General features: G+C 46.9%; 1 protein-coding gene across 3 annotated transcripts in view; it reads right to left on the bottom strand.

The window, feature by feature from the left end:
* PARPBP (PARP1 binding protein) overlaps positions 1 to 17146 on the bottom strand; it is a 59159-nt gene that overhangs the window by 29458 nt on the left and 12555 nt on the right. For all 3 annotated transcript variants that reach the window (XM_019544747.1, XM_019544748.1, XM_019544746.1), the window contains one exon: positions 14327 to 14481. In XM_019544747.1, the coding sequence (XP_019400292.1) occupies positions 14327 to 14481 (155 nt within the window). The remainder of the gene's footprint in view (positions 1 to 14326; positions 14482 to 17146) is intronic.

The following is a 17146-nucleotide window of genomic DNA, read 5'->3' as shown; positions in this document are numbered from 1 at the left end:
CCAGAGATTTCAAATAGAAAACCATAGGGTCATAAACATTCTGACCTGTTGTGGTCCAAGTTCTTTTCAACAGAAGAATTGCTCAATTATTTTTCTGTAGTCAATCAATAAATAAATAAATAAATAAATAAATAAATAGAGTGAGAACTAGGCACTGACATTTTCTGAGGGATGCCTTGAATTTAAAAAGTTTAAAGTCTAAAAAGTTTAAGGAGCACCAAGCTAGGTACCTACATATATATGGGGCCCATGTGTGCTTATTGGGTTACATGCACCCCAGTCTGAGAACCACTGCCTTACCCATTATGATACTAACCATTGTTCCCAGGTTGAAGCTGGTCGATGAGTTAAAAGTTGCTAGGAGAAAGTTTTGGTTTCTGACTGAATTTCGAAATTCACATTAAGGTTGCGTCAGTAAGGGTATTTCATAGATTTTAAAATGCAGCTATGAAAAACAAAAATGTGACTTCACGAACCAATGAAATCACGCTACTCAAGAGCCCTACCTCATAAACCACAGAATTATGCATTTATACTTTTCTACGTCTCTTATGCATTTTAAAAATTACACCACATCAACTGAAAGCTATAACTTGAGCATTATATGGCGTTCTTAGGGAATAATGAACCCACAGATGACATGTTGTGTTTTCAATACCTTACCAACACTACAAAAGTAATAAAATATGGTGAACTAACTAGCTATCAGCTATTGTGAGACCTCAAAACTATATTTTTCAAAAGAAGTCTCTTTGAAACCCATACAGCAGCACTAGGAGATTAGACCTGGGTAAAGTACCCTTTCAGAAGAAAGTTTTTGGAGACTGGGAATAAGTGTCTTTTCTGGCATCCGAAGTTTTTGTTCTGAACTTCTACTCCCCAGATTAGAACAGTGCCTTTTCAGCATAAGCCAGAGTTATCCTGAAAAACCAATGGTGACAATATGCAATTTGAGTTTTAGGTATTAGACTCCCAAAAATTCAGAAATATATGGTCAGAACTGTCCTTGATAATATAGCTTGAAAATAACATTTACTGTCTATGGCATCCTATTAAACTTTCACATCATCTTGAAGCACTTTGTATATTAACTTGGAATGCAACACAAAAACAAATCAGGATGTTGTCTACTAACAACAGCTATCTTCCATGTTCCCATTATAAACTGCACTTCATTTAATGATGTATTATTACTGTAACAATTGCCTTTGGAAATGGTTGGTATTTTAAAAGATTAAACTCAAGTGGGTCTTCTTTTAAATATACTACCTTTGGCCTTTTTACATGATTTTTCTGGTAAATATTTCCCATGCCTTTGTCTGTCTAGAATAATAATAAAAAAAAGGTTAAAAAGTCATTACTCTACTCCTCTAATCCTCCTGTAATCACAGATCTCATCTGCTTTCTTCTCCAAAACACTATCCTCAATGTCTTCAGATCTGATTATGGCTTTATAAAAGCAAATACAGCCTAAAAGAAACTGACAGTCTTCTCTCAAAAGAAAAAATATCCAATATTCACGATCAACATTTACCTCAGACTCAAACCGCACAAGTGACTTTAAGATGGTTCATGAGTAAAGGACCTCTCAGCTAAGTACAGATAATCAAAAAGCCTGAGCCTGAACTGATTCAATCTTTGCAAGCTAGTCTAACCGACGTAGATGGACCCGATTTGCAAGTGAATAGACATTCACTTTTGATTCCAGAAATGCAGCCACATGTCTGCTGTGGCTGAGGCTAGAAGCCACGGGATGCTAAAGCAAGCCCTTCCTTCCCTTTGGCAGCAGCCACAAGGCTGGAGGGAAGCTCAGCTGGGGAAGGCATGGCCAGGCCCTGGCAGGCCTCCAAGTATGACTGGGAGGGGTTTAAACCCCCACCCCTGGCCTGCAGGGACCCCAGCTAGGGTCTGCCTGGAGGGGGAGGAAGCCCTTGCCAGGTTTGCCCCTAGTGGGGGGGGGGGCAGGGCATGGCCAGCGTGGGCAATGCCTCAGGCAAAGCAGGGGAGAGAGGGAGATTTCCCACCCCCTCCGCTCCTTCCCAGTCTCCCACCATCCCACCAGCAGGGAGACCCCAGCCAGGGTCGGCCTGGCTTTCCACCCCGCTGGCCACTCGTATGATAAGGGGCATGGCCAAAGCCAACCTGGGCAGCCCCTCAGGCAAAGGAGGGACAGGACGAGGGATTAAACCCCAGCACCTCTGACCATGCCCCTGCTGCAAAAGCAGCCAGCAGGGTGGAAAGCTGGGCAGACCCCAGCAGGGGTCCCTGTGCTGGTGGGAGACAAGGGAGATGGGGAGCACAAGCAACTGGTGGGGGAAGGGGCAGATGCCCCCTGAGATTGGCACCACTCAAGACAGGGCAGTTTTTTTGCTGCTTGGGCCAGTGGTGTGCGTGTTGTGGGGGGCACTAAGCAATGACACAGAAGTATAGGAGTGGATATGGGGCTTTTGGCTTGTCCCAGGGCCTGCCCACAAATTGTGTCCCTCTAGACTCAGGAGGCACCAGTCATCCCTGAATGGGGGGGGGTTAATCCCCACCCTGGCCCCCTTCACCTACTATCTGGGCCAGCTCTGGCCATGCCCCCTGCTGCTGGAGCAGCCAGCAGGGGGGAAAGCTGGGCAAACCCCAGCAGAGGTCCTTTGTGGGTGGGAGAGGGGAGGCAGAGGAGTTTAATCTCCTTCCCCATGAGCCTACTGGCCCCCGTCCCCTCCACCCCAGTGGGGAAAAGGCTGGCAGGGGCTGCTCCACTCCCACCAGGCAGACTGGGCTGTGCCAGCCAGGTTTCTCACCCCCACCCCATTGTCAACCAGGCATCACCACTCAGGCTAGGGAACAGAGGGGCGGGGCCAGCTCTGCTCTGCTCCAGCAGACAGCCCAGCCCAGGCCTGCAAAGCATGTTGGGATGCTGGAGGATTCTGATTTAACTTGAACCAGAAAGGGGTTTGGGACAGAAGTTCCATAAACCGGTTTGACCTAAACCAGTTAAGTCTAATACTACATTCAACCCAGTTTATCTTAAACTAGTTTCAACCATTTTGAAACTGGTTTATATGCACTAAGCTTCTGTTCTATTACAAGTTTAAACCAGTTTCTGATCACTTAAACTAGTTTATGTGCAACTTCTGTCCCTACAAAACATCAGGTTTTCTGAAACAGGTTGGCTGCTTCAAGCTCAACTGCTACTCCTGAGAGCTGTGCAACAGTGCCATCTAATGGCTGCTGCTGTACAGTGAAGAAATGGCCCTAACACAGCAACAGGAGCACTGCCACTGGTCCTGCTTACTCTGCTCTTCTCCCAATTCAGCCTTAAATGTCCCAGCAACCATTAACACTATGATAACAGAGGGAATGGGGTGACAGAAGGCTGTAACCAATTCATCCCAAAAAGAACAAAACTGAATATAATACATAAAGACTAAACCTTGATGCAGCTAATAGTCATTGCTTATCTTCAAACTGATCTAAAATATCCAAGACCTTCAAGAATCATGAGTAATCAAAAATTTATCTTTGTTCTTTTACACATAAAGAAAAATTCTCTAGTAGCTTCCTCTGTAAGGGAGGATCTAACTTCAGCAGCAATGCAAGGTTGTACGCACAAGGAACAAAGCATGCTGGCGCTCCTGAACAGGGGCGGGCAATTATTTCGGCTGGAGAGCCGCTTCACAAATTTTGGTGAGCTGTCAAGGGCCGCATAGGTAGCCCCGCCCCTTGGCAGTTGCCCCCACCTCCTGGTGGCCATCTTGTGGACAGAAGTCCCACCCCCTTACCCCTGCCCTTTGCCACCAGAACTCCTTCTCTTTGCCCCCCAGAAGTACTCCTTTTGGGAGGGGGCACTATGTCCTTGGAACTAGAAGTTATACTGTTACAGGAGGCAGTTACACCATGTCAGGGGTAGGCAAAGTTTTTTGGCCAGAGTGCCGAAAAAAACAAAATATCTACTTTTGCATGCCAAAAAACAAAACTGGGGCGGGGGCATGTATGGCAGGATGCACTCTATATTAATATAGTTAATAATTATAAACATGTCTTTTTTATGGTAAATACCAGGTTTTCTAAAAATTCTAAACACGGTGACAATACATAAAACTTCACAGAGGGGAAGAAAGAAGAGGGAGGGAGGGAAGGAAGGAGGCAAAGAGAGAAGAAGAGGGAAAGGAAAAGGAAGAGGGGCACGGAGAGAAGTAGGTACGGGGGAGGCACCACGGGTAGGCTGGCCCGGCCAGGCCCTTGGGAAAGTGGCAGCCAGAGGAGGGGGGGGCCAGGAAGGAAGTGGGGGCTGCCCCAGAGCTCTGCAGACTTGGGCCGCAGCTGGGCCCCCAGCAGGACCCAAGGTGGAGCCTGGCCTGGCCCACACAGCTCCATGGGATAGGGTGCAGCTGCCCTGCCCACGAGAGGATGCTGCCTGGAAGGGGCAAGACACCAGGCTTGGGGGGCTCCTGGCTCAGCCTCTGTGCTCGCTGGGCACAGCGCAAGTGTGGTGGAGTTCCCCAGGCTGCGGTAGGAACCCCTGAAGTGTGGTGGAGTTCCCCAGGCTGCGGTAGGAACCCCTGAGGTTCTGGGAACAGCCGCCCAAAGCTGCGCACTTACCTCTGCTGGCCTGGCCTGTTTGGTCCCATCCCAAGTGGAACACGGCTCAGCCACCGCTTCTCCTCACCAATGCCGACTCAGCCAGGCCTGGCCCACCCTGTCCTGAGCAGCATGCAGCAAAGCTGGCCCAGCTGCTGCTTCCCTGTGATGCGACGGGCCTGGCTGAGTCAGCACTGGCGAGAAGCGGCGGCTGAACTATGTGCTGCTTGGGACAGATCACCAAAGGTAAAGGGAAGCCACGGGTTTCCACATGCCTCTCAGGTCGACACCAGGGTGGGGAAGCTGTGGCTGAGTCAGTCCTGAGCAGCAGTGGCTCAGCTGCCACTTCTCTTCACTGATGTTGTTCCAGCCAGGCCCACCCCAACCCAGGCGGCACATAGCAAAGCCGGCCCAACTGCTGCTTCCCTGTGTGCCACTCAGGACGGGCTGGGCCCAGTCAGGAGGGCACTGGTGATAAGCACCGGGCTAAGCTGCGTGCCACTTGGGAACAGCCGGGACAGGCCAGCAGAGGTAAGGGAAGGCATGGCTGAACTCAAATTGAGCCACTCACTCACTCACTCACTCAAAGTGAGCCAGGCTGGTCCTGAGCAGCACTTGGCTCAGTCAGCTGAGCCTCCTCTTCTCCTCACCGGTGCCAACCTGGCTGGGCCTGTCCCATCCCATCCTGAGCGGCACACAGCAAAGCTGGCCCAGGCACTGCTTTGCCGCATACCACTCAGGACAAGACAGGTCGGCACCAGTGAAGAGAAGCAGCTGAGTGGCATATGCTTCCGCCACTCCCTGCGACCCCCACCGCTTCCCATGGACCCTGCCTCCACCCGTGCTGCAACAGCTTCCCTCCCCGGCTCCTCCCTGCCTGGCCCAGGAAGCACCACAGGGCTCCTGGCCACTGAGCTGTTCCAGTTCCCCCCCACCCCCACCATCCAATTTTACCTGACTTTCCACTCAGATGGGCAGGGAGGCGGGGATAAGGGACAGCCACTCCAGGGTCACACGGTCAGAATCCACAAAGGCTTCTAAGTTTGGGACTGAGGGTGGGAAGGGGGAGGGTGGAGCCAGGCTGGAATTGCTGCTCAGCCACAGGCTCCCACTGGGTCCTGCTGCCACTGGCTGCCTGTCATCTTTGACGGGCAGATAAAAGTTAATTTTCCAAAATGTTTAGAGGCCCTGCAGGCATGATAGAATGGGCTGGCAGGCTGGATCTGGCCCATGGGCCATATTCTGCCTGCCCTTGCTCTTGAACCTTTTCCAAGTAAAACCTCTACTTCTGAAGCTATACTCATGGTTAGTAATTCCAATTATCACAGCCTCTCCATCCTTTTCATGCTTGAAATTTGTTGATATTTGAGAGAACCCTACCCACTGTAAGACTGAAGAGAGGAATATATATACTAGTTAAAAGTACGAGGGAACTGCCAGAGTTCTGATATGTTCAAGTTCTTTGAACTTGTTGACAAATATTTATTCTTTTCCATATTCCCTGTTATTTGGGCTATTTATGGTTTGGACCACAGATTTTCATAGACATTAGGGATGGAAGGGACCTCGCAAGATCATTGGGTCCATCCCCCTGCCCAAAGGGCAAGAAGTCAGCTGGGGTCTGATTACCCCAGCAAGATAAACATGCAACCATTTTTTAAAGGTTACCAGAGTAGGTGATTGCACCACTTCTGGGAGGAGTCTATTCCAGACTTTGGAGACTCGGATGGTAAAGAAGCGTTTCTTTATGTCCAGTCTAAAACTGTCTTCCAGCAGCTTATAACCATTAGACCTTGTCTTCCCTTGGGATGCCCTGGAGAACAAACGTTCTCCCAGTTCCTGATACACACCCTTATATACTTTTAGGCTGTCACCAAGTCATCCCTGAGCCTTTGCTTCTTCAGGCTGAAGAGTCCCATGCCCAATGTTTTTTCTAAGGAGTCGTGGTCCGTAAGTGCACCACTTCGGCCTGTGAGCACATTGCTTTGGTCCCACCTCCCCCTTTCGGTGCAGTCCACCAGTAAGTGTCCTACAGTTAGTGTCCAGATAGGAGCAGGCAGGGTTCAGCCACCACCCTTCTCCATGCCAATTGCTGCCCAGAGCAGCATAGTGGAGTGCTGTGGAGCAGCCATGGGCTAGACGCAATCAACTGGTAGAACTGATGCTGTGGCCCAGCCATGGGCTGTACACAATTGTGACAGCTGAAATGATGTAGGTGATAAAAGGTGCTTGTTGAAGTCTCTATGAAGTTTAGACCAAGTGTTTTTCTGTCATTTGTTCAGTTAGTAAGCTATACGTTGTTGCTAAGAGCCTAATTAAAGTCTAAAATGTAGTAAGGCCTTGTATGTAGTATGAGGCCTAATAAATTTAGCAAAGCCTTATAGAAGTGATGGTAGGCCTTGTGGCATAGTTAAAATTAACCTTATCAGAAGAATGCAAGGCTTGTACGGCTATTGGTCAGTCTAAGGACAGTTGAAGTAAAAAGAATCTAAATGGCTGTAAGTTACCAGCATAGCTCAGCAGTTATAAATTGGCTGGCACATCCAGAAATCATTTAAAAGGAGGACACAGCTCTGTGAAAGAAACTACTAATTAGCTGTTGACCTGAATCAGTGAGCCTGTGGATCTCGAGGAGCCCACAGACTGAATACCAGGGTCTTTCCCGGTACCTCCCGGACAGTGCTGATCAGAGACGCCTGACTTTGCTGAGCTTTGTGGAGAGAAAAATCTGTGATACATCAGGCATCAAAGGGGACTGCCGACAAGTTGCCAATGCGAATTATAGCCCTGCCTCACCCTGGGGAGGAGCCACTGCCTACCCTGCATGAGTGAGGAGCTTACCTTTGGTAAGTGTCCCACACTGGCCCCGGTGCCACCGCCGCACTCCGTACCCAGCTCCTCCCTGGGCCAATGTGCAGCCTTAAAAAGTTGGTGCACGGCAAGATTTTTAATTGTGCGCGGCCACGCATGCGTGCTGCTTAGGGAGAACCTTGCCCATGCCTCTCAACCTCTCCTCATAAGGCCTATTCTCTTGACCTTTAATCATGTGCATGGCTCTCCTCTGGACGCTCTCAAACTTCTCCACATCCTCTCTCAGGAGCCCAGAATTGGATGCAGTACTCCAGCTGCGCCCTCATCAAGGCTGACCAAAGTGGGAAGATGACTTCTTGGGTCTTGCTTGAGATGCATCAGTAGATGCAAGCCAGAGTGTTGGACTAGATTATCATATTTTGACTTGGTTTCCATTATTCCACTAAATGAATCTACTATTCAGGTTCTTTCCAACTAGATGACGGATACATTTTTTTCTATCCAAGTGACCAGGAGATGCAAGTAGGTAGCTAAGATATAAAGATAAAGAACCTGCCAGGTGCCCATCCTGAAGTTTGATATATACTCAAGAGCAGCGTTTCTCAACCTGTGGGTCGCAAACCAAAAGTGGGTTGCAAGAATATATGAAAGGGTTGTGAACAAACTTTAAAAATGGATCCTTCTTTAAAAGAGAAAATATGGGAAACGATGGCTTTTCCCTTGTTGGCCGTCAGACCTCCAGCCTGAAAGGGACTACCTGGGGGGCCCTCCTGCCCCACACACTGGGGCACTGGGGGCAGCGGTCAGGGCCATGGGGCTGCTTTCTACTTAAACTATTTACTGGGTCGGGACTGGCACTTAATGTTTACAAATGAGTCCTGGTACAAGAAGGTTGAGAACCACTAGTCTAGAGCTTTCATAGTTCTGCAATACATTTTCTAATACCTTATATCCAAGGGCTTCTGAACCTAAGGGTTCCCAGCTGCTCTGGTTCTGATAATTATTTCAGCAACTATTTCTTCCGTCTCTGCCCAGACCATCTAAAAAGCCTTCTTCTTCCTTTCTATATAGCAGAGGGTCTCCACCGTGTTAAGACTCAAAGCACCCTTTAGAACAGGGGTAGGCAACCCCTGGCACGCGTGCTGAACATGGCATGTGAGGCCATTTTCTTCAGCATGCATTGGGGCCAGGGAGGCAGCAGCTGTTTGCAGCCTCCTGGCTGCAGCTGGCCCCAGATCGATGTAGCTGCTGCCAGCCATGAGCCCGGGCTGCTTCCAGCAGGCAGCTGGGACACTGCAAGCCCTGCTGGGAGCAACCCGGGCTCCATAGCTACCAACAGCTTCCCAGAGCCGGGGCTGGCTGAAGCTGCGAGGCTACAAACAGCTGCTGCCACCCCAGCACCAATGAGCGCAGTGCTGACACCTGCTGCCTTCCCAGAGCATGGGGCTAGGAGACAGCTTGGGCGGGGAGAGCAGCAGCTGTTTGTAGCCTCCTGGCTGCAACCAGCCCCAGCTCTGGGTAGCTGCTGATAGCCATGGAGCCCAGGCTGCTCCCATTGAAGCCCTGCTGCAAGCACCCCAGTCTCTGTGGCTCTCAGCAACTACCCAGAAACTAGACCAGCTGCAAACATCTGCTGCCTCTCTGCCCCAGCTGCCTCCCAGATCCAGACAGACCAGCCCTGGGCTCTGGGGAGGCAGCACATAGTGGCAATGCTCCCTGCTGTCCTGCCTTTGTTGCATCTTTAAAGCAGCGTTGGAACCCAGTGCAGCAGGGCACAGCGGGGGGCACAGAAAGCTGCCCGCTCCCAGCGGCACAACCCTGCACTACTGCCCACACTGCTCCCGTACACACAGGGGAAGTGTGGTAGGACAGCAAGGAGCTGGGAGCAGGCAGCTTTCTACATCCCCTGCTGTGCCCTGCCACACCAGGTTCCAACGCTGCTTTGCAGAAGTGGCAAGGGCAGCGCAGCAGGGAGCATTGCCAGCAGCAGATGTTTGCAGCTGGCCCAGGTTCTGGGTAGCTGCTGCCAGCCACAGAGCCCGGGCTGGGGGGCAGGGGCGGCAGGGCATCCTGCCATGTACCCCCTGCCCTTATTTAGTTTTTCTGGTATGCCAGCATATCTTTCAAGGTAGGCACTGTGGGGGCACTCTGGCCAAAAAACATTGCCTACCCCTGCTTTAGAAAAATGCCAGCTCTTAGCTTTCATACCTGTTTTTGGACTAAAGAAAAACAGAGCAACTCTGTTTCAAAGAACTCTGAAAGACCACAACAAGTCAGAATATTTTTGACACTGGATTTCTATTTGAAATCTCTGAGTTTATCCTGCAAGTCATATGTATGTGTTTGCTCATTTAACAGTGTTGATACTATATTTGCTTGCATACCATGTGTCCCCAAATAAGATGTGCACCTTGTTATGGAAGGCAGAATGTGGGGGGCAGGGGGAATTTTTCTAGTTGATTACTCTACATCAAGACCAACTGTGTGACACAGAATAAGTCCTCCTGGAAACAGGGTCCAGGAAGTGTGGCATCCCAGGAGACCATCTGGGTGAGGAAGCAAGAACTGCCTGGTGTGGCAGGACAGCGACAAGTCTAGGCCCCAGACTCTTACAAGGGCAGTAAACAAGATTTACTTTGCACCCTGGTTGAGAGTCACTGCCACATATATTTCTGGCATTCTGACTGCAGCCCCTTCACCTCAGCTCAGCCCTAATCCCACCAGTGATCTTCTAGTTTCTTGTGGCTCTAGCAATCACTTCACTCATGCCTGCAATACCACCCACACAATTCCTACTTCATGGCTTTGGTGGAAACAGGACCTGGGTCTTTACTTCACTGCCACAAGAGGAACCACTTATTGCTTTACTGAATTATCCATTTCCCCTATCAATCTCCCTATTCAAATACCTTTTCTCAACAGTAAACAGCCCAACTGTAATAGATGCTTAGGCTGCCTATACATAAGCAGCAAGGCTGCTCCAACTGTAATTGCAGCGCATCAGAGCAGACTTGATTAATCAAGCCTGCTGGAGTGTAGTACTTACTGCACTCCAGCATCTTGTGTATCAGCATCCCCACACTTAATGTCAGTGGGGGCGCTTTATTCTATAAGATTCAGATATAGTGCCCTGTCACCATTTTTAAGAGTGAGAACGCTGATGCATGAGATGCTCTGGGTGCTTTAATTAGAGAGGCTCTTGAAGCCACTCTAAAGCCCCTCCTCCCCCACCCCCCACTCCCAGAGCATGTGTATAAATGCCCCAAATCTCTCCCAAGTGCAGGGATGCAAAGCTTCTGCCCCATCTCCAATTCTGACTCCCTATAGGAAGAATTTTTCTGACTCTACTCTCCTTGCCCACCCCGATTCCTTTTCTTAGTCACATTTATTTGGAAGCTTCTCAAACTCTCTGCTGGCTTCAGTGCTCCCACTGGTGCTTCAGACTTGCTTCCAAGAGCTGGGTAAACCATGGAGTATAACTCAGGTTTAGTCATCAGGTTTGAAATAACTGCACTTACTGGAGGCAGAGGATCAAATCCCAGCACAGACTCCCTCAGTGTGGGAGGTAAACCGCTTATATGCATACACCTCTCAGAAGAGTTTTAGAACATGAACCCTGATGCTTATAAAAAGCACTTAACTACCATTCCTCCTATGGCACCCTTCAATGTCCTCTCTCTGCGGTTGCTCTTCCTACAAAGTGAAATGCACAAGCCAAATTTTCCATTTAACTCAGTCCAAGGGTAGGGTAGATTAGGGGAAACTTAATCTTTCCCTCATACCAATTTTACATCTTAGAAAGTCCATGCACTCTTTTGGTCCAACAGCAACTTTATTTATTCTCTCAAGGCAAAATTCATCTTTATATTATGGTAGCCCTCATATGCAGTGTAAGGGACAAAAGCAGGAGGCAAGGACCTCATCTTTGGTGTCTAAACATCTTCAGGGTTGATTTCCTCCAGTAGGAGTTTAAAAGAAATTACAGATTTTTCTAGATTATACAGCACATGGACTATGTGATGGAGTCCATTTTTCAGATGTCTTATTCTTCCTGAGATTTTCCTTTTCTGTTGATACAGGTTGAATACTGTTGTCCTCCCCTTAATTATTCTTAGACATGAGAGAACTGATCAGATGACATTAGTTTCTCCTTGTCCAGTGAAAGACAGTATTTATTTGACCATGCCTTCAAGAAGTACCGAAAGGCAGTCAAACCATCCCCTTCCTTGCTTTCAACCCCCGAAATCCAGAGTGAGTTAGAAAAGAATAGAGGCAAAATTCAGTGGTTATTTTCTGACCATCAGTAGTGGAAACTTATTAAGAATCAAAACAGATCTTAGTTTCATAGCTCTGTAAGGTTACACAGTGATTACAAAATAAGGTCCTTTGGAGACCCACAAAGGCAGCCACCTAAATACTTAGTGACCATACAGCTACCAAGGTATACAGAGACACTGAGACAACAGCATTTTACTACTTGAGAATATCAAGGCATTTGGAGCTAAACAGAAACAACTGGAATAAGTAAGAAAGGGCAGCTGGCTTGGTCTCTGGGGAATGAAAATTGGGGGCAGGGGGGAAAAAAAAAAATCACATTAATTCACATGGGTCTAAATGCACACACAAAGGTAGTGGTAAAATCTCAGAGAGCTGGTCTTGTTTTCCCAGAATGAAAACAGGAACTAGGACCTCAAGACAGGTAGGCAAACGTCAGCAGGCAAAGGCATTAGGAACAACTGAGTATCATAAAGCAGGGTTTGACAACTGACAGACTCCAGGTCACTTCCAGCCTACCAAGCAGTTGCATCGACCTGCAGCACTGGGACATCAATAGCAAATCATATGGGAGGGGGAAGCAGTAGTGTTCTTCTATTCTTGAGCAGTTTTTCTGCTGAGCTTCCTGTGGCCACCCCAGCCCTCCCTCCTCTCTCTTGCATGCTGCCTTACATTAACCATCCTTTCTCTTGCAGTCAAATTTGTTACAGATAGGAGCCAGCAACAAGGGATGGCAGTAGTTGCAGTAGACTAGCAAGAGAGCAGGGGGCTGGGACAGCAGCAACTGCGTCACAACCAGCACCCTACTTTTGACTTAGCTTGCCTCAGCTCAGCCTGCTGCTCCTTACAAGTTTGCCGATTCCTGTTGTAAAGGATTTCCAAACTTTGACCATTGTCTAAATAGATATTATAATATAATAAAAGGCTTAGTCTGTCTGTGTGTCTGTCCATAACGCTTCTGGCCAGCTGCATATGCACCGTCAAGAAGGCAAATGGCGATTGGCTGGGCGATGCACGGGCCCAAGTTTGAGCCACTGCCAGGGAAATTTGGCAGCAGGGAACGCACCCCGGCCATCCCAGCAGCGGGGCTTCCCTCCTGCCTCCCTGCCCAAGGGTGAGGGGGGGAGAAATCATGGTGGCGGCACCCCCCAGAACAGCTGGCAGGGAGGGGGAGGCAGCGGGCAGGTGGACCCGAAGCGGCAGCGGGGAGGGGATGGGAGGAAACAGGGCTGGATGCAGGGCTCCAACCCTGCCAGCCCACTCCCTTCATTCTTGACAGGTAATTTGCTAGTCAATTCATAATGACTATCCTATATTGCTTTCTTCTGATACTTATGCAGAAATGAAAACAAGGCCAATGAGAGGTAGCAATAGCATTATGCTAGCTACAAAGAGTTGTTTTCTAAGGAAGCTACTGGGAACTCAAAAGAAGAAATAAATGTTTTCGCTCGATCTGAGCCTTCAAGAGGCTACTAATCATCTTTCTTCCACCACAAACAGATATTGGGACAGTATAAATATTCCTTTAAATAACATACAATATATAAATGGTGTAAACGAGGACATTAAGAGCAAAGAGTAAAAACAACATTTTAAAGAAAGGCAGCAAGAAATTCTACAAAAGTGGCCTAAACAGTAATTCAGATAAAAGTTGCTGACTTGTTCATCACATGTTGCCTTCTACTTCAATAAAATAGGTTACTCAGAAAGCAAAAAAGCAAAATCAAATCTTCTTTACAACAGAAAATAGGAGATATAATCCATTTCAAGCATAATGTTGTGAACTATTCTTCTGATTCATCCAACAGTGACATAATTATTTAAATATTACTTATGAAAACTGTAAAAAAATTGGTCTGCTGATTCCCATTAGGTTTGGGAAAATTTAGCTTCTCCCCCCCATCCCAATCCAATTAAAGCATTTTAAGATGGTTATCCTCCCCAGACGTTTCTCTAGGTTACTAATACCTCACCCATGTGTCTATCCCAAGAGAATTCAGCCTCAAACCTCTAAAAACACAGATTATCCAATAGTCCCTGCATGCTTCTCACAGCAAAGAGATGAAATACAGAGCAGTCTCTTTCACATTGGAATCCCATAACCAGAATTTGGGACCTTTTTCACTGACATCTACTTGTAGTCAGCAAAGTATTTACACACATCTAAATACAAAAAGTCAGACTTCATTGGACTCAGTTTATCTGTTTCAATATGGAACATCTAAACAGAGGTTAAGTTTGAATAACAGTTTAGGTGATGAATGGAGAATGATCACATGTATACAAGGGTGTCTATAGTGAGATTATTGAAAAGGTAAGTAGTTATGAATTTGATTAAAAAAAAAAATGCTTCCATGAATGTGCCTCAGGTTTTTTTTCCTTCTAACTCAGAAACCTGCGGGTGTTTTGGGGTTTACCTCCCATTACAGAACCACCAATATCATGTAGGCACTGATTTAGTTAATAGATTTAAAATAAATACAAGCCTCAACATTTGAGAATTCACTTTATCAAAGTGCTCTTACCAGTCTCTAGCAGTTATAAAATATAAGGCATAAATACTTACTTTTTTAAAAATGGTGTGTAAATAAGCAATTATTTTGAATGTTTTAAAAAGCATATACAGCAAATAACAGGAGAAACACTAAATAAAATAGAGAAGTTCCAGTACCTTGGATCCAGGACTTCACCAACAATTTCTTCCAGTTTGTCAATAAAATTAACGAAGTCTGAAAGTCCCTTTACATGGGTCCTTAAAGGATCAAACAGTGAAGGTGCATAACCTTTGCCTCCAAGTTCTATGGTTCGGATGAAAGACGTTGCCACCTTTTAACAGAAAAATATTTAGATAGGTAAAACTGTTGTGGGAACAGAAGAGTAGAAAGTTAGAAAGAGAACATAAGTTAGCCATTCTGAAGAAACAATCCCTTCTCAGCACAAATGAGAAAACAGAGCAGAGAAGTTACTCACCTGTAAATGGAGTTCAAGGTATGTTACCCCTCTATACTACCCATGATCCACACCCTATGGATGCACATTCACCTATCATTATTCAGTTGGAGACTTTTTGCCTTAGCAGTAGCCATAAGGTACGCTGTAGCCCTCATTCCGAGAGGATGAAGGGCGGTATGCATTTTCTATTTCTCAGTTTCCTTCTAACTGCAGAATTATGCACTGCATGCGAGTCTGAGGAAGAGGGAAACAAAACACAATGAAGATATGCACATGAATAACAACAACATATCTTGGAGAATCTGAGTCACTGGTAAGTAACTTCTTTATCCTTTAAGCAACTGTCCAAACCACTGCCCAGTTACTGGGAGAGGGTGTCAGAGCTCCCTATGTGAAGGAGGTCTGAAGAACCACCTTACCAAATATAGTATCACCTCACGGGGCACCTGTAATTACATAGTGTTTGACAAAGGTATGTGCCTGCAGGTCAGTAGATACTTTTGGCTCTAATCCTTAACAGTAGTTCCACTTTAGTGGTCTCATAACACAGGTAACCAAAACCCAATATCCAAGAGGGACAGTCACTGTACTGGTACTTTTCTGCCTTTATATCCTTCAGCTAAGGAAGGAAAATAGTTGAAGACTTCCAGACTTAGTTGTGTACAGATAAAAAGACAGGAAGAAGTCTTGAAATGAATACTGGCAAGTTGATTTGTTGGACAAAGTGAAATTCAGCAACCACCATTAATAAAGTTAGGATTGGTCCTTGAATAAAGGTGACCCATACATGAACAGCAAACCTCTACTCTACCCTAAAAAGTATGCAGAATGAAATGAAGGGAACACAGGTCTGGGTAAAACACTCTTCCTCTGACCTGGATAAGCTGGTCTAGGATCAAGAGTAAAATCATGGGGTCAGCCAAGTCCAGAGTAGAGGTTCTGAAGCAACATGAAACCATGCTGCTGTAGTGGACATGAACTGCTGAGGAGCTGACTGTGCCAAGGAGCAAGAGAGTCAGTGCGCAAAGTCTCATCATGCCCAGCCCAGCTAAACTCACAACTGGATCATGACACAAAGAGAAGTCAGAATCACAGAAGTGTTCTGCTGAGATTCAGAAGAGCCGCTGATGATGTGGTAGGAGTAGGGGGCACTGATGGCATCAGCATCCTGCTTCAGAGCAGAAATAAAAGCAGAGCTGGAGCCTCCATGAGCTTTGAAACCATTCTTAAGGGGACATAATATCTCAGATGTAAATGGGAAAGACCATAACACAACAGGTTTCCTTGGGAGTACAGAAAAACTTCATTGAGGAGCTAATTTTAGGGCTGCAGAATACCTCAAGGGATCCAACTGGAAGGATGCTCTTGTGAAGAACTGGTACAAGCAGAGCTGCTTTAAGCATACAGGCAGCACAGGAAGCTGCCTAGGGCAGCAAAAATGGTAGCCTACATGGCAGCCTAGTGTGCTGCCCCCTACAATTTGCAATTTTGTTTGCCTAGGGTGGCAGAAATCCTTGCAGCAGTCCTGGCCTCAAGAGAACATGCAATTCTCAACTGATTCTCTCATTCCTGAATCCCAAGTGGATCCCATGGATTTACTATAGAGATGCATCTGAAGTTGGATTTCATGCCGCTTTCAGTCCTGAAATATAACAGACCTTTATATGAAACAATTTCAAGGAATATAACACTTCTGCAAGACACCAAAAATCTGATGTATCCATCAAATACGGTTACAGCAGCATTACAGGTCAGACACGGTTATGATTCTTCATATTTAACAAGGTTTAAACAAAGCCTTCTGAAAAGAGCAACAAAACATCATAACACCACCACAAACTCCTGATCTCTACATATAAAGGAAATAAAGAGAATTTAGGAGGTAGCCATAGGAAAAATAAAGCTCATTAAAATAATAAAATCATGTTGTGAAATAAAATAAAAGGAAGGATTGGGGGGAAAAAAGGATGCCAAACCCCAATTGAAAGAAGACTGATAATAAATAAGGTCTCTTTCTCTCTCTCTCTCAGCCTGGTAAGAAGGATGGCTGCCTTCTGCCTGCAAGTTCTTCAGAGAATGCTCTTTGCTGGGGAACAACTCCCTTAGCCACTGCTGACCTTTGCTTTCCTGCTTCAACCTTGATCAGGAACTCTCTTGTTGATTTGCTTTGACTGAGACAGCCTGCCACCCTTCTACTGCAGTCTCCCCTGGGCCTGATGTGCCTGCCTCCAGCTGACACCCCACAGAAAGCATGTGCGATTTCCCGAGTTGCTGCAAGAGCCCCTGGTCCATAACTTGGTCTTGCAGCAGGTGACACTGAGACTCACTTCCAGAAGCCTCATTGTTTCCTTGATCCAGTCACACACTATCAAGCTGACCCTTTTGAACTCAGCTCAGGTCTGCCAGGCTCTCAGCCACAGCCTGGTTTGCACTCTGTCCATTTTGCTTTGTGTCTCTTGGCTGAAGTGAAAGCTGCGTTCACCGTGGATGCGCTTGCCACCCTCGAAGACCATCTCCACACACAAAAAGCCCTCCCCTA

Source organism: Crocodylus porosus, unplaced genomic scaffold (assembly GCF_001723895.1).
Source record: "Crocodylus porosus isolate Cpor-Errol unplaced genomic scaffold, CroPor_comp1, whole genome shotgun sequence".
Classification (NCBI taxonomy): Eukaryota; Metazoa; Chordata; order Crocodylia; family Crocodylidae; genus Crocodylus; species Crocodylus porosus.
This window is presented reverse-complemented; position numbering and strand designations above follow the sequence as displayed.